At 38.5% G+C, this 25,589-nt stretch overlaps 3 protein-coding genes across 7 annotated transcripts in view; 1 reads left to right on the top strand and 2 right to left on the bottom strand.

Annotated features, from left to right (window-relative positions):
• Nucleotides 1-7,651, bottom strand: part of LOC5515674 (protein phosphatase 1 regulatory subunit 12A) — a 29,508-nt gene extending 21,857 nt beyond the window's left edge. For 3 of the 4 annotated variants that reach the window (XM_032385330.2, XM_032385334.2, XM_032385331.2), the window contains exons 1-7: nt 7,347-7,650; nt 6,615-6,745; nt 2,533-2,651; nt 2,040-2,144; nt 1,061-1,112; nt 482-626; nt 185-277 (exon numbers count right to left, since the gene is read on the bottom strand). In XM_032385330.2, coding sequence (XP_032241221.2) covers nt 185-277; nt 482-626; nt 1,061-1,112; nt 2,040-2,144; nt 2,533-2,651; nt 6,615-6,745; nt 7,347-7,610 — 909 coding nt within the window. In that variant the 5' untranslated portion in view covers nt 7,611-7,650. Of the gene's footprint in view, nt 1-184; nt 278-481; nt 627-1,060; nt 1,113-2,039; nt 2,145-2,532; nt 2,652-6,614; nt 6,746-7,346 lie in introns of all 4 variants that reach the window. The other variant, XM_048722695.1, reaches the window with a different exon arrangement.
• Nucleotides 7,652-9,373: 1,722 nt separating this feature from the next.
• On the bottom strand, nt 9,374-14,965 carry LOC5515672 (dual specificity protein phosphatase 16). Its single transcript, XM_001635702.3, has 5 exons — nt 14,664-14,965; nt 12,971-13,405; nt 12,230-12,562; nt 11,538-11,661; nt 9,374-10,673 (listed from the first exon to the last, which is right to left on the bottom strand). The coding sequence occupies exons 2-5, from the start codon at nt 13,323-13,325 to the stop codon at nt 10,490-10,492; spliced, it is 996 nt and encodes a 331-aa protein (XP_001635752.2). The 5' UTR covers nt 13,326-13,405; nt 14,664-14,965; the 3' UTR covers nt 9,374-10,489.
• Nucleotides 14,966-15,151: 186 nt separating this feature from the next.
• LOC5496852 (isobutyryl-CoA dehydrogenase, mitochondrial) overlaps nt 15,152-25,589 on the top strand; it is a 14,587-nt gene continuing 4,149 nt past the window's right edge. The window contains exons 1-11 of one of the 2 annotated variants that reach the window (XM_048722699.1): nt 15,152-15,388; nt 17,814-17,914; nt 18,251-18,302; nt 21,247-21,364; nt 21,683-21,761; nt 23,022-23,052; nt 23,366-23,442; nt 24,201-24,264; nt 24,391-24,464; nt 25,017-25,103; nt 25,269-25,317. In XM_048722699.1, the coding sequence (XP_048578656.1) occupies nt 15,274-15,388; nt 17,814-17,914; nt 18,251-18,302; nt 21,247-21,364; nt 21,683-21,761; nt 23,022-23,052; nt 23,366-23,442; nt 24,201-24,264; nt 24,391-24,464; nt 25,017-25,103; nt 25,269-25,317 (847 nt within the window). In that variant the 5' untranslated portion in view covers nt 15,152-15,273. Of the gene's footprint in view, nt 15,389-15,527; nt 15,663-17,813; nt 17,915-18,250; nt 18,303-21,246; nt 21,365-21,682; nt 21,762-23,021; nt 23,053-23,365; nt 23,443-24,200; nt 24,265-24,390; nt 24,465-25,016; nt 25,104-25,268; nt 25,318-25,589 lie in introns of those variants that run through there. The other variant, XM_048722701.1, reaches the window with a different exon arrangement.

Genomic DNA, 25,589 nt, shown 5'->3' with positions numbered 1-25,589 from the left:
TCAGCAAAAGTTGGGCAATGTTTAAATAATATTGCCACCCTTAAAGAGGGGTATTCTGGAATCAACAATTCCAATTAACAGTAAATTTTATAGTATGCCCCCCTCCCTTCCCTCTCCTCTGAAGTGGGGCTGAACCTTGAGCTTACTGTTCTGGGTGAGGCAGGAGAAAAGGTGACCAACTTACCGGTTTAATTTTTGGTTTATCATTTTGCCTTTTCTTTAGGTCTTCTAGAAATTTTACCATATCAGGTTCGGCTAAATCAATTGGTGTTTGACCCTGAAAAAGGAGAAAAAGATAATTGCTTGTATTTTAGTTAACCTGTAATGGCCAAAGATCTGAATATTATATTTTTAAGCTCTAACAACTCTGTATCTTATTTGATTATGTGTGTCAAATTCCATTAAATTGTACCAGTAAACTAAAAAAAAAAAAACACTCAAGAAAATTCTTGAGCCAGTTTTGCTGATGATCAATACCTACCATTTTATTCCTAGCATTAAAATCAGCACCATTTTCTGATAAAAGTTCGCATGCATCCTTTTGGCCCCAGTGAGCAGCCGCATGGAGTGGAGTCCAATTATCTGCATCTTTAGCATTGATCTCAACTCCAAGCTGTAATAATAATCTAAAACATCCGAAAAACAGGTGAAAAAAGTGTGAAAAGGGACATCCTGTTAAATGCCCCTATCTGAGAACTGTTGATGGTCATGTATAGTGATAATTGTATGCTATGAATGTGAAAATAACATTTTCTTTATTACTGAGTGATAATCCACTGTTTTGGCACTCCTGGCAACTGAAAATTGCAGAAATGTTCAAGAATTATCACTCAGTGATTCCAAATGATTCCTGTGTATTCCTTATAGGAGAAGATGAGGTTCACAGACCAGGTTTTCAAACCTCACATGATTTTGCAGATCTAAACCCAGGTTCTCCACCCAGGCTTGATAGGTCTGGGAAAACTGGGGCAAGCATTTAGAGATGAGGTAAACACTGGTTATTACTGTATCTTTTACATTGACACTTGTACTTTGGTTGGATGAAAATAACAAAACATACCCTATAACTTTGAGATACCCTTTAGAACTTGCCACATGCAAGGCTGAAGCTTCTGTTGAGAAAAAGAGCACCACTTAGGTGTGCAGCCATTAGTCTAGAGACAGTAACAGTCTCAAATTTGGTTCTTTTAGAAGACAAGAATAGCTTTAGGATGGCCTCGGGGGGAAGGCGGAAGGGATTAATACTGCAAATAGACTTTCCTCTATTGAATGGGTAGACTCGCAACTGGCTAATTTTCAAACCAAACAAAGTTCGATCCGGTGGGCATATCTTCTGCTATTATAGAGACAGCCATTTTGGCTGCATATACAATTTGTTGTTGCGCGACCATGGTGATTTCAAGATCCTTGTCTCATTTGGGAATAGCCCATAGTTTTAATCAAACTTTGGGGGGCAGGACTTTGCAAATCACAGAGTGGCAAACTCACAGTGAGTAGAGTTGGAGTCAACAGTTATATCAACAATGAATCGAAGGGGCTGTCCACACTATCACAGATTCATTTGAATCCATGTACTTTTGGATACGTTTAGGATTTCCGTCCACACTAACACGCGCGCTGGATCCAGCGAATCCAGATACTTTTGAAAATGCCGTTGAAAGTGGATCAAAATGACTCCGTATACTTTGGTCCGTAGTGTGAACGGTCAAATCTGTATCAAAATGAAAATGATGGCATCATATCGCAGGTGCGCGCTGCTTTGAGCATGCGTATATCATAAAACTGACATCACCCCGTACCTTTCAGCTTTTTTTAAACATTTGAATCTGTACTAGTGTGGACGGCTGGATCCAGGAAATCAAGTGATGCATTTTCGGCGAAACGAACTTGGATACTTTTAAATCTGTGTTAGTGTGGATGACCCCTAATGCTAAGAACCACTGCCATAGTTTGATTGACTACGTGATTTTCCAAGGGTGTTGAGGATTTGAAATGGCCGAGGTCACATAATAAAGAATTTGGATGTATCTGGACCCTACCTGTCTTGTCTTTTGATTCATTTATACAATTTTTATTCAGCCAGCTTTGTGCGTCATTTAACATAATTTTCTCTTCTACTGCTCGTGCATCATCAACATCAATTCCTGTGGATAGAATATATGTATTCAGCTCAACCCTCTTGTGAGTATTTTGATTTAGAAAATAAAGGTTTTAATTTCAAAAGTTTAAACAAATTAAGGAAAAACATGAAAACCTACATTTGAAAACTAGCTATGTTGGGAGGGTTTTACCAATTTCATGCTTTTACTGTTCTCTTTGGTAAAAGGTAAGAAGGGTTCAAAATATTTTTTTAATCTGCTAGATTTTGCCGGCTTTGTGGATTTTGGTGGGCAAAAAAGCCTGCATACTAAAAAGATGAGAAGGGGATACACCAAATGACATAGTGGAATTATACCTTTTACTCTCTATTTCTGACACTGCTGTGACATTTAGGGGAAATGGGATACCCCTAATAAGGCAGTGTCACAATACCTTGATTTTCTATTTCGTCTGTAAGTAAGTCCTCCATGTCTTCTTCCTCTGCCAAGTCCAGCGGAAGTTCGCCCTCATTGTTGACAGCCGCTACATCTGCACCATTCTCAATTAGATACCTGATAAAACGATGAAAAAAAATGTCGGGGTCACTTGGGGCCTCCATCTATAATCTACCAGTTTCAAATATTTCAACATGTCAAATTATAACATGGTATGAGCTGCATAACATCAACAATTAGACCTTGGTAACTTACATAACAGACTTCATTTGACTAAACGAACATATCAAGACAGGGTAAAGCAGTAAAAGGTCTCTATATGGCATGGATATTATAAAAGATGTTGATACACTCGTTTATTCTATAAGAATGTCTAATTTTCAGTTGAGGTTGGGCTGTTCTTATTTTTGGGACATTGTAAGGATGAATGTGTTTTTAAGGAGGTTCTTAAATTCTAGTGTATATTAGCCTGCTTGCAGGCGGTACTCGGTGTTATCACGGAAAACCCACTGCATTTGTTGATCGGGCGCCATCTTGTATCTTAAGCCGCATGGTTTCTGGGGGCGAGAGCAGAAACGGACACAGGGCAGGGGGGGGAAGGAGAGAGAAGAGGGAAAAACCGCCTTCACTAATACAGGTGATTCTCAAGACAAACTTTGAATCCCATCCACCAGTGGACAGGGTTTGCGATTGGCCAAAAAAACAATGGGATGCTTTGATGAGAAGCAATAACTCCTGAAAGGTCACACATTCCCCAAACAAACTTTGAATTATAAAATGCCCTAAGTCGAGCACTAAAAATTTAGAGAGCAGAATCTCCAAAGTACTCTCTAAGTTCAATGTTAACGTTTGCGTCCGTTTTTGCGCTCGCCCCCAGGAACCAAGCGGCTTAAAATACAAGATGGCACCCAATCACCAAACAGAGAGGGTTTTCCCAAATAATAACACCGAGTACTGCCTGCAAGCAGGCTAAGTGAATATAAGAATATAATACCCAATGAATTATTAGGGAGAGAATTACACTAATGACCAAAAGCAATAATAGGGTTGTTACTGTGAGAACAATTCGATTCTGCATTTTAGACCGCATCAGGATTAAAAAAGAAAAAAAATGTTCTGAGCCTTGGCATGTTCTTAAAATTTGGTGAAATCTCAAGCTGGACATTCTTAAAAATAGGTTTTTATTGACCTTTATTACAGCAGCACCTCCCCATACTGCTCCCTTATCTACTTAGGCTATAAAAGAACTTATGGAGCCTAGACAGTTTAAATTGTTGTATGGCAAGCCTAGCTTATGTGCCATAGAACAAGGGGAAAATTATTGGGTCCATTAGATCATGTATGTGTTACACACTCGGTTAATAAGAGGTATATATCATCTGAACATATCATATGATGGTAAAGAGGTGTAATGCAGTAAATATGTGAAACAAACCCAAGAGAGCCAATGTGGGCGAATACAGAGAATGTATGAACATTCTACCAAAAAAATAGGTTTGTGATGAGGACAAAAATCTTGTGACACCTGCCTAATGCGGGTGAGTTGACGACTTTGATGTTAGACTATGATGTTGGCCTGTGCCAATTGAACATATCAAGGCAAAGTTATGGGTCATATAATGCCAACACAGAGTACATGGATGTTATAGAAGACCATGATATTAGCCTATGTCATTTGAATATATCATATGACTATGCTGACCAATATTACTTGAACATATCATAGCATTGAATAATTGGTATAATATATGTATTGGCCTATATTACAGTATTTAATAATATAATGGCATGCTATGAGTGATGTTGGCCTTTTAGAGCATATTATGGCATGGTATAAGTAGTGTAATGTCAACAAATTGGATATAGATGTTATAGTCCTATGACATTGGTCTATGTTATGCCTATGTTAGGAGAAGTCTGGTTGAGGTTATAACCTATAGGTAATGATAAACACCGGAACAAAATTACAGTAATTTTGATGCCTTGAAGCATAAAATCTTAACATTTTTACAGCTCTGGTTGTGACGATTATTGGTAAGAGGGAAATAAGAGATATGTGAACAAATTTTCAAAATCCATGTTTCTTTCAAGAGTCATTAGTGAGTAGTATTTTCATTTCTAGAGCTACCCATGAAATCAAACAGATAAGCCAAACATTACAGGTCACACAATCACAGAAGAGTAATGGGTCAGACCTCAACACAAAACATATCATAAAATCAGCAAAAATCTCCATTACTTGATTTACAAATTATGTTATTCAAGAACTCTGAAAGTTTCACCTATTAACACTGAAAAAGCAGAAGCAAAAGTAGTCCTTTAAAGCTATAATTATTGGTTTGTCAGAATATTATTTTAATTATGCCAATGAATGAAGCTAGATTTAATTAGAAGAGCAATACACTGTTTAGATATTGGACATGTCTCCTCATAACAGAATAAAGCAACTCTTATCAAAACAAGTTTGGCAACAAAGATTACCTCGACGCAGTACTAAACAGATTTAGCTTTTATGTTGTGAAAATACAGAAAATGGAGAAAAAGCTTGGGGCAATAAAATTAACTCAAACACCCAGCGGTCTCGACAGAGGAGTTGAAAACATTCAACCACTCTATTTTTGAGGAATCAAACAAATTTATACTACATGAAAAACTCAATGGATGAGAATCTGGAAGTAGGGATGCTCTGGCCTCGGGGACAATATTTAGAGTTGATACACCATCAAAACAGAGAGGAATATGTCAGGCATTCTAGACCTGAGACGTTCTTCAGGGGCTCACAATTTGAACAGTAAATCGATGTTCTGATTCAATCGGAGTTTCGAAGCTTTGATCGGAAGATCATTTCAATGCAAAGTAGGCTGCAATGATGTGTTATAAAACTCATTGTAAACAGACGAAAGAATGTGCAATACAAATAATGCAGGCAACATCCAAAATGGAGCTTCTCTGTAGGGGGTTTTCCTTAGAAATGTGCATGTACCGCAAAGCTACAGTATGATATACCACACAAACTAAACAATCTTAGAAATGAGACCAGTAAACATGCTTGGAGAAGTAGTTAAAGAACGAGAACAGACATGGCCAAAAGCCGGTCGGCAATACTAGAAATTGCTAACAGATTTGACTGCAAATATACACCGAGAATGAAGGCATAAACCCGTCGTTATGATGAGGCGCTAAGCCAACGCAGATTGGTTGGCCGGGGAGTAGTATTTGTTGAATTTTGGCGAAAGATTATGAGAGTTTTGAGGGAATCTTCCGAGCTTCTAAACAACTCTTCGTTATTCTGTGTCCTTTTAGTGAATTATAAGAAAAACAATCAACTCATTCGAGCTGAGCGGTACTGCCATAGGTGTAAAAGAGCCGTAGTTTGGTAGTAAACAACATCAAGGTTTCCTACTTTTGCGGAAAAAGCACAAATATTGTGGACAGACTCTTTTGACTCGTAACAAGAAATTTGTTTGCTGTGTGTTGGATTGATACAGTCAGCCTTCGACCCCTAATGGAAATTTCTGCTGTATTAATTTCCGACTCTGGTATTAATTGAACCCAGAAAACGCGTAATACCGAACAAGAGTAAGAAATGTGCACTTCTTTATCTAGAAAATCGTAAAATTGGAAGTATGAGAAAAAAAGGCGACTTGCTTCTTGGATATGTTCGTCTCATTTGGGGAAGAAATGGTGGCATTTGATCGAAATTTCTAAAGTAGGTTTAGTAATAATCAAATTTTTTATACGATAGAATAGTCTACTGAAAAATTTTCCTTTACAGAAAACTATACTTAACAGATGTCCTCTATCGAAGGAAATCAAAGAGAACTTTGAATGGCAGGATCAGATTTATCAAACTTGAAGCTTACGACTACTTTGCCTTCAAATAACAAAATTGTCTTGTCGAGTTCCTAAGATGTTTTCAGCAATGATACAAAGATCAGTACGAAACCCCCTAACCTCTTTCTTTCCCCTATGTTATAAATCCCAGATATTTTCGTGCATGAGTATGTCGATAGTATGGGATCTATAAATGGAGTTTTAGGTCGGTTTCTGTGGAATTCCAAAGCAAACAGTAGGACTTACTTTGCTATTTCTACACTTCCACAACTGGCAGCGGCATGAAGTGATGTCCATCCTTCATTATCCCGAACGTCCATGCTAGCGCCTTTGTCCACCAAAACCTTGACCAAATCGAAATTTTCATCGATGCAAGCCTAGAACGGACAATTCACAATATGAGAAGCATTTACAAGGAACAGATGACGATTAACGCGTATGGATTCATAGTTTGAAGTCTTCGTTTTACATATGCAATACGACTCGCGCTTGATACAACCCCTCCGCGTACAACAAGAATCACTGCTATTGATCCAAATAAACGAGAAAATCCCGAATTATAATGATTTATACTGAATGTCTCAGATCTCAAGCGTGTATGATTAGTAAGCCAGTAAAGGTTGACCGACTTTAAACCTCCAAAATACCCGACAGACGGACACAAAGATAGGAGCGCCGAGATGAAGCAGGCAACTTGGAGCTAGTTTTTCAGCTCCTTTGCTCGCCGTATGAGGAATTCTGGCGATAGCTCGGTAGTTCTGGGTCCATAGAGTATAAAAACCATACAGTGAAGTTTCCATACACACATGCTAGACAGCCAGGAAGCAGAGAAAATCCACGAAGGATAGAAAGTGATAATTATGCATTGTGTTTTGTGTACTGGCTTCACAGGACCTGGTCCTCAAAACACGACCATACAGAGCGCTAACTCGCAACGGTGAATTTCCCCCTTTTGATGCACAATTCCACAGCTAGTACCTGGTGTAAAGCAGTAAGTCCATCGACATTTTGATAGTTTATATCAGCTCCTTTAGCTAACAATTTCTTAACCTCATCCACGTCACCGCTAGAGACCGCCGAAAGAAAAACAATTCCTGAGTTGAATTGTATTTTGGGCTTCTTCCTTGAGCGGTCTACAGGTTGTCTATCGGTTTCACTGCCTTTCCATCGCCTAAGGGAATCCTGTCGTTTTTGCAAGGCATTACTAGCTCTAGAACCCTGGTTGCCGCTAGGGTCCGCCATCTTGCCTTCATGACGGAGAAACAGACTGCAAGCCGAACCCAGCCTCACATCCCTGCAGCCGCCGCCACCGGTACCACGTGACCCTAATTCAGCCAATCACAAGACGGGAACGATGGCATGGAGACCATGACGTCACATAAACGCAGGGAGGACAGTACGTCCAAGGCAAGAACAAAATCTGGAAAATTGTTTTTTTTTTTTGCTTTGGGAAAGGAAAAGTTTTTGAGAGAAGCGAGCAAAACATTAGAATTTTTCACCCATATGAATCAATTTGCACTGAGCAACATGCATCCCACCCGGACTGTATTTTTTGTACGATTTTAGGGGCATATTTTTAAGGGTGTAAAAGTCGTTTTTACACACCTCAAGCAATAACTTTAGATTGGGAGAGAAGCAATAGACTGGGGGTGGTACATAAAGGGGATCGTATAAAAGTCTGGATTGCGGAACATTTTGTGCATAAGGCTAGGAACGGAAAAGCATTCGTTTAAATATACATGTATTAGGATTCTTTTTATGAGAGCATTTGAGCAGAATATTCCTGATCAAGCTAAGCTCATACCCAAGCCTCTGTTTATCATATATCGGTGGAATACCGTAAAATATCGCTTTAGCGCGCATATCAGCTTCCAATAAGCGAGCTAGCACTTTGGGAGAGCTTTCAAGATGGATTATTTTTTTGGCAAACATTCGTTTTGAATAGACGCGGCACCACACGCCTAATCATTGGTTGATAAATCGGGTTATTATACAGGTTTTTATTTATCCGTGCGGCCCGCTCAGAAACAACGCAACACATCGCGATTAATCATTTTCTCGAAACGCAACATGATAAATATATTATTTTCATCTTTGGAAGAGCCATCCGGGACGGTGTTTGGAGGCAGTGCGGATCCGGGTGGTCCCAGTACTCCCCACCCCTCCTCCCCTCGTACCGAAATTGCGAAGAAATGAATGGGAGCTTAAATTAACACATTCCTCCCGCTATATGTTTTATACATTGGTGCCTCCTTCTTTTGGTCCGTGCCCTTCTCTTTCGGGGCCTGGTACCCATTCTTGCATTCATGGATACACCTCTTAATGCTCAATGGGTAATAGAGGGGACTTGCGCTAGGAGATCACTTGATTGTTTGGGTGGCAAACTAGCGCGCGCTCAGGCTCAGCCTTTTAGCGGGAAAATAAAAAAAAGCAATTTATTCGGCGCCTTCGAAAGAAACCAGGATTCATTTTTTTTTTCAGAAAGGGTTTAGTTTCATTTAAAGATTTTATCTTTTCGTCGTTTTCTGGCGTGACGGGCGCGGTCATTTCTGATTTTTTTTGTTTGATCATTTTGTTTTCACCCAAAAAGGTCACGTGATCTCTTAGCTCAAGTCCCCTATTCCCGCGTTACTCTCGAAAGTGTTGACCTCAAATTAAGGATTAGGGTTAGTCGATTTAGATTGCGTTTATCTCTGTTATTATTATCTTGGTTTACGTTACTGTTGGTGGTACTCTGGATAGAGTTATTCAAGCCATACCAAGAGACCATGGTGGTCTCTTGGCCATACATATTACTCTTCGCTTTTTTATTCTGGATTAAAGGGGCACACTTGAATGTGGTTTAAGTTTTTTTTAAACGGTTGAAAATATAATTAATATCTAAAACAGCCATCCAGCTGTTAACTGGACTTGAAACCAGAAGACTTAACGCTTTGCTTTTTTTTACTGTTTTTTTGACATTTTCTTTACTTTTTTCTATCATAAAGAAAGCATTGTACAACGACTTTCCGTATATTTTTTTAATCCTCTTTTTGTACCTTATTTACAACAGAAAAATCGTTTCTACCGAGCAAAAATTGTCTATTATAATCGGAATCATATCAAAAGTAAAAGCTAGCGATAAGAGCCTTTTGTTGCCTGCTTCTAAGCACACTAGAACACTATAGGTAACAATACTAGAACACTATAGGTAACAATACTAGAACACTATAGGTAACAATACTAGAACACTATTGGTAACAATAAAGTCCAGGGGCGGATCTAGAAGTGGGCCGAGCGGGGCTCGGCCCCACTATTTTCAGATACTTGGCTTAGGAATAAAAGAACAATAACGGAAGAACAATGAATCCGGCCCCCTTTCTTAAAACCCTTGCGACTTGCGTGACGTTCAGCTATAAAATGCTGAGTGATGAGATATTTATTTCAGTATGTCCAAAACTCCGCTTGAATCACTGTAAAATCCAATCAATCCTACAATAAAAACAGCGTGATAATATTTCCAAAGCATCAAATAACGCAGGAAGTTATTATTTTCAAATAATGAGGTTTCTTTAATTAAACAAAAACAAAACACGCAAGTCTATTCAACGCACTTTAAACATCCTGCAAGTACAAATTTTTGCCATTAGTACAAGTATAAAATGTACAATAGTACACTGACAAAAACGTTACAGAAATATAGCCAGAGGTCATGACATTGTGTAATAGGGAAAGCACAATAAAGTTTTTGTAAATACTGTATAAATTTTAAGCTTATTATATACATGAGAATATACTCTGAGTTTTAGCTGATTTAGCGGGAAAAGGAGTTGACTTCAGAAAGGGGGACATGATTTGGGTATAAAAGGTTTGAGAAAACAGAAATGGAACATGCCTGAAAAAAGGATTCAATCTCTCATTCAGGACCCAATAACTCACCATTGTGAGAGATAACACATAAGGACTGTTTGCAGGGTCGTAACACCTATAAAAACGGGGCAAGAAAATAGATGGCGAATGCATGTGCCCCCTCCCACGTTTACTTACAGTTTGGGGATGTTGATTAAATAATATATCTGCCATAACCCTTAGTATGGTCACTAAAATGGAGGTGCTGAATAGGAAAGAAACAATAAATAGATCTATACTGGGGCTGTAAGCTCTGTAAAACTGGAACCGCTACCTAAGCGGCGGTGGCCAAAGCTTGCAGAGGGGGGCGGTGGCTTCTTCTCTGTTGTAGTGATCATGAGGTCTTTTTCATACTGCATTAATTGTCCCATGAAGTTCAGGTTGGGAGAAATAGTTGGCCTTCTCTCTTTAACAAACCTACAATTTAAAAAATCAAGTGTTAAGTGTGATTTCCTGTTTTCTTGTTCCATTAGAGTATTGCTTTTAACCCACTTATTTAATTGCATTTATTCAGTGTAAGAATGTGAATATACAGTCACCTCACAGGGCCGTAGCAGGCCAGGTAAGATTTTTTTTTTTTTTTTGGGGGGGGGGGGGGGCAAAATACAGAAACATAAAGAAAACATTTGGGGGGGGCTCTGCCATGCCCCTAATGGTCATTTCCTCATAAAACTACACAGGCTTTTAGCAGCAAAAAAAAAAAAAGCAACAGAAAGCAACTTATCCATTGCTTACAAAAAAGCCAGAATTCCTTTTTTCAGAAAAAGTTTAGTTTGGTTTAAAAAAAAAATCGTTGTTCTCTGGTTTGAAGGGCACAGTCATTTCTGATTTTTTTGTTTGATTATTTTTTTATATATTTTTTGAATTTGCCAACCAGAAAGGTCACATGAACTCTTAGTCCCCTAATGTTGTATTATGAATAGACTGAAAGAATTCTATGGGTATATGTACTGCATTGAATGGCAGTAGGTTTTCCGGATTCCAGATTGGTTTTCGCTAATTCAGAAAATTTTAATGTTTAGTGTGAAATGCATACCCAGCAAACTTTTACCTGATCAAAGATAATTGACCAGAAATTGCATTAGAATTCTAGATATTGCATTTTTTTTTTTTATATGAATATAACCTCGTTTGAAACCTTTTCAGGGGTGTGTCCAGCAAAAAGTGCAAAAAGTAATTCACTGCCACTAATAAGTGAAACTCCCCACTCTGCATACAAGCCTCCTTTTTCTGTTGTTAAGTAAAGATATCCTACAAAAACGTGTACGCCTAGTTACATACCTGTAAGCTTCATCTAGTGATAATCGTAGATGCTTCATAATGTAGCCAATGGCAATAGTCGCAGAACGTGACTTGCCAGCGTAACAGTGTAGTAAAACTCGACCATGAACCTCACGAACTTTATCTACCAGATAAAAAAAAACAGCATGTTAAAAGAGTGTTGTGGTTATAACAATAACACTTGGTAAAACTCAGAAAAACAGGCAGTGTTGGAGCAGAGACAATTTTGGGGTCTAAAAGCAGAAAGTAGTCTATAGCAGTAAAATGTTGGTTCAAATTTTGGAGGCGCCCCCTCCCTCTCCCCATGTTTTGGATATAAACACACAAGTTTTGTGAAGTAAACCAATAAAAAACCACGAGAATTCGGGAAACAATATTGGTGATTGTTTGAAAAAATGAAAATATTCAATTTGATTTCTTCTATCAAATGATATTTGGTTTCAGATGGATAGCAAAAGACATGCGAGTAAATAAAATCTTTAATATTGTGGTATTCTTCTTAACATTAAAAAAACAGGCAGCGGCATGGAAGACATGGTAGGAGTCTTGGGAAATCAGGATGTATCTACATGTCCTTATTTTCCTGCAATCTTTATAGCTCATCCTAGTAGTCAACTGATTATTCAACCTCACTACAAAAACCTGCAAAATTTCCTTTTTCACATCACATTATTTGGCCTCCAAATACTTACCTATGAAATCAAAAGCAGTCGGAAACCAGTCCAAAATGTTCTCATTTATGGTATCCTTGACAGGAATTCTGAGATATCTCCCAGTATTCTCCAAGCCTGGTAATGCGGGACAACTACAGCTAATATTCAAGACATAGTTTATGCCAGTAGCATTGAGAAATTCCTCATCTAAAGAGTGTTCCTGTGTACCAAGATATAGGAAAGGAAGGATGTGCGTTGGAGCTTCAGTGCTCAAGCAAGGTTGTGATAAAACTGCTCTGACGCCGCATCTCCCTGGGTTTGACCGTGATTCACACAGTTTGGGAAATTCCCTTGCGAAAAATGAGAATCCACCTGCAATATAAATAGAGAATGATCAATGAGACAAAGCATGAATAAAGATGGGAACATTCACAACCATTTTGTGAGGAGTTTAGAAAGACAGTAGAACATGCCTATTTGAGGTTTACAATGTTTTTTCCCATTAGGCAAGAAATCAGAAAAAATGGACCTTAGTAAAGTCAGTCCTGTTACTGTATATGCAAGTATTTTGTACACATAATTGTCAAATGAATGCTTCCCCGGGAGCAGACGAGGGCAGTCAGGTGATGGCAATAATTTCCATTTTAACCCATACCTTAAGGTACCACTGAACCCTTGACCAGACAGTCAAAGCAAACTTTAGTACAAAAAAAAACAGCACCCCAACAAAAGAAAAACAAAACGGCTATATGCATGGTCACAAAGCAGCAATCTACCCACCTTTAAGAAAACACACATCCTTATAGGAGCTAGTTAGCTTAGAAAACACTACAGACATAAAATTGTCCTTAGAGAGACCCTCCATGTCTTGTGTATCCTGGTCATAGACGATAACTTTCCCAAGCTGATTTGGTTGAACATTTTCGCCAGTCTTTAGAAGTTCTTGTATGGAAATCTTATTAGTAATCAACCGTCGCTTTATTAGTTTGGAGCAGCCGATATTGATTGAGTTGATAACATGAGCATCATTATACTCCAGGAAGGACCTGCTGTCAATGATTAGAAGACTCTGGACACTATTGACAAGGCACTCGGCAAGCTGCTGAGGTAGAATTGGTTCCATGGCCCATAACATTTGGAAAGACTTCTTTTGGAGGGCTTCTTAGAGAAACGGTGATAAACAGCTGAAAAGACTTCTCAGGAGAGATACAGATACTGTACAGGAATGAGAAACGACATGGTTAGAAGGCATTATAGCAAAGGGTGGGGTGTTTATTGCTAATAGGGAAAAGAGGAACCTTTGAAAAAGGTGCATAGTCTTCTGCATAAAACATATAAATCAACAGGTACAGTAGAATCATCTGCAGATATCTCTGTGTTAAAAAAAATAACTACGAGCGGCTAAGCGATGGCTGTGTTGCCCAATTCTTGCTAATAAACAAAAAAATAGCCACCATGATGCCTGCACAAGAGGCTATCCAAAAGGATCTGTTGGGATTTTTTTATGGTAAAAAGCTTAAACCCTGTTATGTTTATTTTCTTTTATTACAAAAAATAATTATTTTCTACGAAGGACAAAAATGACAAAGTGTAAATATATATAGGAAAAAGGCCTGGAAGGCTCAGATAAATTCCAGCTTTACTTTTTATTTTATTTTTCCAAGTGCTTTTTTTTAGTTTCTAAGGCCAGCTGGTCTTTTCTCCCCTTTTTCAAATGACAGTAAACACAAAAAAGTGTAAGCCTGACAAAAAGACAATAGCTATGTAATGCTATTTTATAATGATCAAAGAAATTGCTGGGGTGAATCATGCCGTAGGAATGACCATCAGCTTGGTTTGACAGATTATCTACGTTAGATCAGCAAAAACTATGACCAACAGCATTGGTTTACTACAAATCATAATAAAGAACTGTGAACTATGTATTGCTATTGGCCGAAGAAAGGAAATAGATTACGAAAATATGCTTTGAGTAATAACAGATCTGACATAGAATGCATAACTGTGTATAATACTATTATAGTAAAGGTGTAGGAAAATGCTAAAAATGAAGACAATTTAAACATGCTTTTTCAATGATAATAAAAATTAGTTCGGAGAGTTCAGCTTAACCTTTTTTACTGAGAAATTGAATAAATGTGTCTTCATGAATGTGAACGTTATTTTTCTTTGAGAAAAAAAAGACTAAGTGAAAAAATGCTTATCTAAGAGGATTTTAAAAAAAACTTTGTGAAAATTTGAGTAGAAAACGTTTTTCGGAGAACTTGGTATAGATATGCAAAGGTACAGCTATTATGGGGATTTTCTTACCAAGAAATACAGACAATTTCGGATAAAGAAAGATTCTGTGTACAAATCGAAATTGCACCTTCCAAAACACGCGCAAGTAAATTGTGAGGGGTTTGTTCCATGATAAGGGCAGAATGCGCTAAAAATGGTGAAAGATGTACAGAATCAAACGAGTCATACTCACCGTTGGTATGGAGGGGAGATCAACTCGCAAAGGGATAAAACTTCGAAGTAGTGACTCAACAAACGGGTTTCAATTGAGCATTGGTATTGAGGGAAAACTGCGCTTGAATAAATCCTCTTCTAAGGCACTACGCTTAAAAGTTTTGTACCAAAGTTCCTACAGACTAAAAGGAAAATACACAGAGATAGTGCAAGATGCATAAACGCAGACAGAAACAAAGAAGGAAACTGAATTCAACGGAAAATAAGGCAATTGCTCAAAACAGCAGCTCTTTCTCTTTGCTGTAAAGCTGTGACCTATTTTTAGCTTGAATAAAGCGCTACGTCATTGTTGACCAATCACGACTTAGAATAGATCGTTTCCTTATTATGAAGGGAGGGGAACATCGTGAAAAAAATTGCACCTATCATAAAATTCGAATGGAACGTCTAATGCATAAAACTGGATTTTCGTAGTTTCCTTAATAACCTTAAACCACGTTCAATAAGGCGTCTTGCCTATAAAGTCGTGTGTTTGAGAAAACATACTAAAATAGCTACACTGCTTAGCACCCCTCCCCTATACAATTGTAAATTACGCAATTTGGACGTGCCAGCACCAGTCTTTCAACATGGCGGCTCGGTTGAGCAATTGCTTTAGATACTCTTACAGGTTATTTACGCGACAATCGAAACCACGGTTGCCTGTGGAAATTTTATCAAGACTGTCGCATTCCTGCATAGACCGTAAGTGATCATGCCAAATTTAATGTCAAACTATTGTGTTCAGGTCTTGTAATTTTACTGATGAATTTTCACATTTGTTTGGTTTCTGTACTGTTGACGGTCCAATGGTGATAGATGACGTACGTTCTGTTTTTATCACGGCGGATATAAAGTCCCTGTATTCGTTAGAGCATGCCATAAACACGTGATATCCCACGCGGAAGGATAGGAAATACTGCCTCTTCCGAAGATTGTATTATTCACTTCCATTAAACTACCTCTGTGTCTCTCTTGGGTAAAGTTACATAACGCGTGTTTTTTTCTTTTTCACTTCCGGTGGTCATTTCTGCTATGTACAAAAACATGGCTCAGGTGTTGGACTAGGTACTTGATGATGTTTTGCTGAGTCGGTGTTTTTGGGGGTATCCAATAATACACTAATAAGCCAAGAATGATAATACAACACTCAAAATTTGGAAACAATGCATTTAAGTATTTATCAGATCACTTATGGAAGGTGAATTAAATTTGTTTTGAAATGTACAACACAGAGCTACTGTAATATCTTTTTTATTTGCTGCTCTCCCGCACAAGGGAGTTTTAATAGATATTTGAGGAGGCTCGTTAGTAATTCTTTATAGCATTTTTTTCAATATATACTGATTTCAAAATTGACATCTAGTAGTCTCAAATCTCATCCGATTTCATTCATGTTTTCAGAGGATGATATTTAATCATCCATACTTGATTTGCTCCTGTTTTATTTTATTTATCAGTAACCGATTTAAAACTATTTAACATATGAACAGACCAGTATTTAATGAACTTTCCAATATATTTCCAAAAATAACCTTTGCATTTTCTTTAAAATTGCAGAGACACATAAGCATCATGGGGATCATGTTAGCAAGTCTTAAATGAACATGTAAATTTTTTTGTCTGCATACTCCATTTTCTACCTTTGCATTATCCTTCAATTTGTTTTAGAGAAAGCAGATACACCTGTGTTGTCTTCAGCCCATGAAAGCTTAGCTGTTGTCTTTATTTGTATATAAAGGACAGGGATATAGATTATTTCGATTAGACATGACCAAGGAGCGAATTCGTACAATTATTATTTGGATTTTGATTCCTCTTGAAAATTCAATATCTTTACTTTAAAAATGACAAATAAGCAGTTCTGTGCTTCCTTGTTTCAGTGAAGCTTAGGGGACCCTGCAGTACACTTACTAACCAAGTTCTATCCCTATCCCTAAATATAATATTGAGAATGAAGCGGTTTTAAGCCGTTCTGTATCCCGTAAACCTTGCTTGCTAAATGGAAACCCTCTAATTATTCAATTTATTATTGTGCACATTTGGAGACATTTGCAAGTACAGAGACATTTTGCAAGGGAATAACAGGGCGCTCTATTGTTATGCAGCAAACTTATATCAAGATTATGTTACCAGTTTCTATGTCTCTATGCAAGTGCAAATGTCTCCCAGGTCCACAACATGAATAATTAGGGGGTTCCATTGAGCATGCAAACTTTTTTGGCTCGGGATAAAAAAACGGGTTTAAAACTTGCCAATATGATACCCATCATGCCTAAGTATAAGTCATGTCTCTCCACAAATTTTAAGAAAAAGTATTGGTTGTTTTCAGAAATATATTGGAAAGTTCATAAACTACTGGTCTGTTCATACGTTAAATAACTTTAAACCAGTTACTGATAACTAAAAACTAAAACAGTAGCCCATCAAATACATGATATATGATTAAATATCATCCTCCAAAAACATGAATGAAATCGGATGATATTTAAGAATACTAGACGTCAATTCTGTAACAAGTAAATTGAAAAAAATGCTATAAAGAATTACCAACGAGCCTCCTTAATAGGTTGTTAGATTATGTTGACTTCATTTTCTAGTACAACATTTTATATTGACTGTATTTTGATTATCACATGCAAAAATATTAGCCCTTGTACAAAGAAAATTTGATGCAATTTCAAGGTTTGGGTAAAGATACAGTTCATACCAAAACCTAGTACTATCATAGATCCATTATCATAGATCTGGGATCGCAAGACCATTTTAAAGAAGTAGGGCTAAAAATTTGGCCAAGAAAAATAAGTATATATATCTGGAGCCTTGAAAATAATCGATCCAAGCCAAAAGGTGGTAGGGCTATAGCACTCTATAAGACTCCTGAGATAACACTAAAATTATTGTTTAAATATAAAAGTGTTTCTCGAATCAAAGACCAATCCCAAAGTGGTTAAGAGTCCATCCATTTCAGTAATACAACATTTTATTCATGCTATCTTATCTGAATGATGAAGTGCAACATAGGAGAAGTTGAATGGGCTAGCCCCAGTCATCTAACTGTTGTGACACAGGTATACCATTTTAGCCTGCCACTGTCTCTATGACACCAAGTTGTGCTTTGTTATTCTAGCTGCTATAGGTCTTGCTCCAGTTCAGAGAGAATTCCAGAAGGTCGCCTTAGATTTTGCCAATAATGAGCTGGCTCCACACATGGGAAAATGGGATCAAGAGGTTAGAGGAAAACTGATCATATTTTCTTTTATTTCTTCATTTTATTACCTGAACCATTTTTATATGCCAACTGGAATTTAGAATTTGGCATTAGCACATAAGCAAACAAATATTGAAGGCAGTTTTGAATGGCTGGTTTGTTTAAAGCTATTCCCAAATAATACAAGGATTGGGACTCAGGAAGGCCTTGAAGCATTGGCTTTGCTAAAATTTCTGTACCTCCTATTGTTTCTTCACCGCAAACCCTCACCCCTTGTTAATAATCCCGGATCAAACCAACACAATCTACTTCCCCACTATTATTTATAATACGATTGTAACCTGGATATTTTACAGGAAATCTTCCCAGTAGATGTTCTCAGAAAATCAGCAAGTCTAGGTTTTGGAGGTAGGTGCGTATATTCCTTCGGAATCCTATATATTCCTGGAAAAGTGCTGTATCACATATAGTGATCCCGAGGCGTCCCCCAAATCCCCCACACACCACTTCTTTATCCACCCCGTCTCCCTTCACCATACATACCCACATCCCTCTCACAAATTAAATCTTATTCTGTCCTTACCATACAACATACCTACCCACTACTACCACCCAGCTCTATACATGTCACAACCCCCTTTCTCTCCCCCCTCATACCTAGCTAACCACCCAAGTACCCCCCTACTCACATCACCCACACCCAACCACCCACTTACCCCACAACAAGCACCCCCTTACCCCACAAACAGCCCCATACCTACTTTACCCATACCATGCCATCATGCAACCCACCGCGATTATTCCAAGCCCCAACACAACACCAACACCCACCTAAGCCCCACACACCTACACATACACTTCCTCCCCCCCTACACTTTCCTACACTCTCACCTAAAATATACATACCTAACACACCCTACACAAGCCAGACCCCTGCCAACTCCAAAACCACACACCCCTTTTCCCCCCCTTCCCCCCCCCCATGGCCACAACACTACTCACCCTACAACACACCAAACCAACCACACTCTACAGCAGCCACTAGTCCTACAACCAGCGCTCCCCCTAACACCGCACCCTACATACAGCCCAACCCCCCTCCCACCACACACACATCTACCCCTCCACACATAGCCTACTAGATACAACATAGCATCCTACGACTCTATCAACCAACCCACAACACACCAACCAGCCATACCCTACACCAGACACTACCCCACAACCAATTCCCCCTACAAACACCCTACATACAGCCCCCTCCCCCACCATACAAACATTTACCCCACAGCACAAAACCCAACTACAAACGACCACACCCTATGACCCACCCTACCTACCCTCAAACCAACACGCCCTACAACACTCAACACTCACACACACCTTCTCCCCCACCCCCCCCCCTCCCTCATCACCACAAACCGCACACAACACAATCACAATACAATAACAATACCCCTACACCACACATAACAGCCCTCTACCAACTATCCCTTCCCCCCCCCCAATACACACACAAGTCGCCTACTTCATACGCGCCGCAACTCTCACTACGTCATGCCATCCCCTCCTCCCCCACCATACACATACATTTTATAATAACACAATCTTGTAACATCGTAATTTGGTCACATCCGGTACATGCCATAATTACGTTAGTCGCACCGTGTTATCACAAGTTCAAGCTATGAAAATGCGGACCTTAGTAAAGCGAAAATCCGACGTAAGGTAAGCCTCACACACAAACACATAACATGTGCAACCACACGCTGGTGTATAGGAGCAAGCTGTTTAGATCGATAACAACAGTTTGAAATACACCTCAGACGCGGTAATATCTCCTGTTTCCCCTTCAGCCTTTTCCTATTTCGCCCTAGTCCTCGTGTCTCCTACCCTCGGCACCCATCAGTTTTTACCTCCCTAATTGCGTCTGACTAGCCATCGATCTTGCTTCCTGACGATAAATCGTGGCTAGAATTAGTGTTGTTGCACATTTATTCCTAAGAGCTCTTATCAAATCCCTCACACTATTGTTTTATTTCTGTGTGTTTGTGTATCTCCTTTTATCAGCCCGCCAGATACATGCCATTCACTTCTCTCCATTCTTCGTATTCCTGCCGTCTCTGCTGCCTGTACCTCCGCGTATTATTTTCGCACAATATGGGCCATCGCATAGGCTCATCGCTTATCAGCCACTATTTTATAGCGCGCATTGTTACACAATCTCTTTTTACACGACACAATATAACACCCAGTACTCAGGGAGCCAACTGCCCTATACTTATATAGCCACTCTCCTATTTGCCATCCATTTTTTTCTTTTACACCGTATCTGCACGCTTTCATATTTTATTCCCATCACCGGCCTTGTAATTCCATTTAATTGTCTACAAGCTCACATTACATTCCACAAGATTGAATAATATGTTATCACAAGAAGTTATCAACAGTTAATTATCACCTTCCTCCGAAGGTCAAACACACAGTTCTCCCCTAACATCTCACTGCTAGCCTATTTCTACCTCTCATACATAGCCACTACTCCAACCCTTACAGCCCCCAATGCAATACACCATATAAAATAGCCACACATACACACTTTAACCCACACACCAACGTCCATTACCACACATTTTATCACCCCACACAGCCACAGTTAAGCCCCGACGCCTCGGTACGAATACCAGATTAAAACCAAAACCATGTTTATTGCTGAAGACAGATCTATCATAGCCATAGTGGTATAAATCAAAACAAGGTTGAAAAGGTACAAAGGGTACAATGTTTCGAAGGGTCTGACAAGGGCTAACACTCTAAACATCAGTGCATTTACTCTGTTTCACAGAGGCATTTAACATACCTTTTCAACCTTGTGTTGATTTATATCTTGTCTACACCATGCCTACGCAGATCATCTAGTTTTTCTACAGCTTGTCTGTAGTCTTACTAGCTATGTCATTTCTCATGGCCATAGCCAAGCAAAGAGGTAGACATTGTTTGCTGGCAGATTGAGACTCTAAAAAAGGGCTATAATAATGAAAATGAAAACAAAAAGTGGTGGATAATACAATAAAAATATACCAGACATATATCAAAATGGGGGATGGATAGAAACCAAATTTACCCTGTATCTTTTCCTTCACGTATGTTCAGTTAAAAATTCTGACTCTATCAGGTGGAGTAAGACATTAGCCTTGCACAAATATTTTTTTAAGGAGAGATTGAAATTATTTTAATAACTCCCAGCCCTTTAAATGCACTTACCATTATTTAACCCCAACTGGAATCAAATAGAAACATCAATTCCCTGTTGTGATATTCTGTTTCTTTATACCTACCTCTTTGTTTGTAGCTATTTACACATCTGAGGACTATGGTGGAAGTGCCTTGTCTCGTCTTGATGCGTCAGTTATTTTTGAGGCTCTGTCTACAGGATGCGTCAGCACAGCTGCATATCTCACTATTCACAAGTTAGTTTTCCTTATGTACCCCAGGGATATAATCTTTTCCAGGAGCCTCCAAGATTTTGCCCTTTTGTCTTTTAGTCTCACAATCCAATATGTTATTTGAGATGTCATCAAAAAACGCTGATCCAAAAAAATGGTTGTCTCCAATCTCCTGATTTTCTCTGTACACTAAAGAAAGCTAGGGACAAAGTTGCCAGTGTTTTTTGGAAACCCTAAAATTTAAGCCTAACATCATAGGGGAAAAAAGGGAATAAGAAATGCTCTCTATTTTTAGCCATATTTAGACTCACATTTTGTTCTGTCATTCTTCCAATACATTAGCATGGTGACTTGGATGATTGATAGTTTTGGAAATGAGGAGCAAAAAGAAAAGTACATTCCCTCTTTAGTAACAATGGAGGTAAGCAATACAATAGGAGATGAACTAGAACAAGTCAGCTGGTTACTTTGGTTGTTTGTTTATGCATTCAATAATTTGCTAATTTGTGCCTTCTGTCCTCTGTTTCCGTGCATATCCCCCCCCCCCAAAAAAAAATAATAATAATAATAATTTTTATGATAGAATTTCGGATAAGAATCAAATCACTTATTAACCCATTGACTCCTGGCTTTTTTGGAGCTGAATTTACAAAAAACAGACTGAAAACAGATACCTCCCCCCTATTCTGAGTTTTATACAGCCCGTCAAAGTCAAACACAGCTGCACCTAGTCAGCGGTATCCGAGCTTTTCAACAGTGCTTTGCGGTCCCCACTTTTAATCCCTCGTCGATGTGCTGAAGCCAGCACAAGTTGATGGTTGCTTGTATTTTTATTCAAAAATACAGCTATGAGCATATTAGGAGAGTGTCTCAGGACATCATGAAGTCTTTTGGGGCATAATTGAGTGCTTTGCTTATGGATATTTGCAAGCAAAGGTGGATTCATGATGATTTTTTTTTGTTTGGCTTTGCCCGGATGAGAAAATAATTTTCTAATGAATCACCACAGCTCTCCTAAATGGTGTCTTTTCTGAAACCAAATTGATTGCAAAATTGTTTACACTGCTATTCTGGGTCTGTATGACCTGGAATTGATTCGTTTGGCTTTGGGGTGAAAAGACTTCTAAAAAACCATCTGACTTTGGGGAGAGGAGTGTTGACTGGCCCTCCCCTCGTGAATTTTCCCCTGGATCTCCCAAAATGCTTTGCAATACGTAAAGATATTTTCATGGTTGTTCAATCCTTCAAGGAATGGACATTGTGTTTTGAGGCCAAGGAAATGTACCTGGAGGATCAGAATAAAGGTATCTATTTGTGTCTTGAGCTGTGTTTGCTGATCTCTCTCCCTTGTGTGGTATTTTGAGCGTTTTATTGAGAGGGGTGATTCTGCTTTTCTCTCCTTGTTCGATTTGAGATTTGTCAAAGAACCTGTGCTATTATTTGGCTTAAGAGTAGATGCCAACACCTTGGTTGGATGCATATCTGCAAGACCATTTATCCCTTAGACTGATGCCTGAGTATCTTCATCTTGTTGTGTTTATTTTGAATTTATGAATTTTTTGGGTTGTGGGTACTTCCCAAAGCCGGTACAGGCCGGTTGAGGGGTCAATGTGTTAAATCATTTTTATATTTTTGGCTTGTCAAGTTCTTAAGTGATGATGTTGGTATTATGTTTTTGCAGAAATTTGCTTCATATTGTTTAACAGAACCAGGTGAGATAGAATAGAATGATCTTTATTGTTATTATTATAATTATTATCAGTTTTGGTTGAGAGCCAGGCTATCTAGACGATAACCATTATAACAGAAGACATCTATTTTCATTTCAATATTTCAAGCCAGTGCCTGAGAAATTTTAAATCACATACTGTTTATTAAATTGTAAGACTTTAAGTGAGGCGATAAGCACTTTGTCATGTCCTTCCAAGTAACATTACATTTTGCATTTAAACAATAACATTTTAACATTTTGCATTTAACAATAAGTAGTGGCTGAAAGACATTCTTTAACATCTTGTCATCTAGGGAGTGGTAGTGATGCAGCATCACTTGCAACGACTGCCAAGCGAGATGGTGACCATTATGTACTCAATGGCTCAAAGGTATGGAACAACAGCAAGAGTAATGATGGGTAAATCAGAGACTTCCCGAGGCACCAAGACCCACGTTTCAGAATACAAGCCCAAGACTTTTGTTAAACTTCAGAATCCAACCCCTAAAATTTAAAAAAAATAACTTTTAGTAATATTTCGCAGAGATTCGGAGACTTTACGAATTTTTTGTGAGACTTTTGAAATGTTGAGATACCCATCACAACCCTTATTAGCTGTAAACCCTTACAGACATGTACTGTCAAGCTGTTACAATTCATGCACAACCATTTACTTTAGGGCTCACAGTTTTTGGATCAATAAACATCCTTCCAGTACTATGTAATATATCGCTCGAAGGTTATTGAGCAACCTTAATTACATCATACAGACTCTCACTGGTTGCCAAAAAAATTGTATATCTTATATCTCTATAATCACCTGAACAACCAGATTCTATTACTTTTTATTTCAGCACATCTCTGAAAATCCTGACTATCTCTGAAAATCCTGAAAATCCCTCCTATAGGAGAAAAGACCTTCTCTTACAAATTATCTACCATTTTCTTATTTGTTTGCATGTTTGAGCTATTTGAGTTTATACACGTTTTCTGGGCTACTGTAGGAAAAGACCACACGCCTTTATATTTTTCAGGAATATGTTCTTTTAACCAATTCCTTTTAGTTAAATGTGTCTGTTTTGTCAGTTGGATATTAAATAGGTGCAAAAAAAGGAAATTGCTGAGGTGTGCAACTCTTTTTCAACATAGATGTTCATCAGTGGTGGGGGTGATACTGATATATATCTGTGCATGGTGCGTACAGGCGAAGAAGGCGAGTCTCCTAATTCATTATTTAACTTTTTTAGCAAGTGACTGATGTTTGGCATTCTTTGTATGGTACTATGCTGTTTAGTATTTCGATTTCTCATTCCAAATGTGTGTGGTTGGTCTCCTACAGGCCCAAATGGTATTTCATCAGTTTTGGTTGAAAAAGGAACGCCTGGCCTTTCATTTGGGAAGAAGGAAAGAAAGGTGGGTTTTATTAAAGCCTGTAGTGAGTTTGTCTATTTAAATTCAATGTCATTTGTGCAAAAAGTGCCAGCAGATTGGTGATGGTGATGGTGATGGTGATGGTGATGGTGATGGTGATGGTGATGGTGATGGTGATGGTGATGGTGATGGTGATGGTGATGGTATAGCAAACACAATATCAAATGCGCCTTTTTATACATAAATGCGACTTTCTGTATTTAGTGTCATTGAAAATTTGAGCTTTCGTCCCTGAGCCCATACATAGTGCAACGATAATCAAGTAAAAAATATATTAAAAAGCCAAAATCTTGGTAAGTGCATTTCGGCCTCACATTATTTGTGTTTTAAAAATCATTCCGGAATACAAGGAACCGATAGCCTTTGTAAGAAAAGATGTTTTCTTTTCTATCTCGAATTGTGCACTTTCCAGTTTTCCGTCATGTCGGTCATGGTGATGATGTCTGATGATGATGATTACAATAATAATTATGATGGCTTTGATGACTGTGTCTAGTTGTTCGATAAGAAATTAATTCACATTTGCTGTTTCAGGTTGGCTGGAACTCTCAGCCCACTAGAGCCGTGATATTTGAGGATTGTAGGGTTCCTGTACAGAACCTGATTGGCTCTGAAGGACAGGTATAAGAATGTGATGTAACCCCTGTCTGTTTATCTTTTTTTCTCATTTCTAAGGCCTTTTAAGGTCTTAGATGTAAAGCAAAAGTTTGATAGTTGTCTTAAATGTCTTATTTTTCAAGTGTTTGTCGTACTGACTGCTTTGCTGTTGTTGTATTTTGTTTCCAGGGTTTTAAGATCGCAATGAAGGGCCTTAATGGAGGAAGAATCAATATTGGTAAGTAGCAAATTTGACTCTTGTACCACTTTGTAGTGGGGCTCCTAACACGGGAGGGGATTCCTGTAGATGCGTCGTCGTGTCTATACGTGTGTTGGTGTAACTTTGCCCTATGATTGGTCAAGCGGATGTTTTGGGAGATTTTGTCCCGTGCGTAACTCTAGCGAGACAAATTCATTTCAATGTAAGTTTCTGTCTGGCTCTGCACATTAACTTGCAGTTTTAATAGTGAGACAGATTCATTTTAATGTAGGTTTCTGTCTGGCTTAGCA

Source organism: Nematostella vectensis, chromosome 15, assembly GCF_932526225.1.
Source record: "Nematostella vectensis chromosome 15, jaNemVect1.1, whole genome shotgun sequence".
In the NCBI taxonomy this organism is placed as follows: domain Eukaryota; kingdom Metazoa; phylum Cnidaria; class Anthozoa; order Actiniaria; family Edwardsiidae; genus Nematostella; species Nematostella vectensis.
This window is presented reverse-complemented; position numbering and strand designations above follow the sequence as displayed.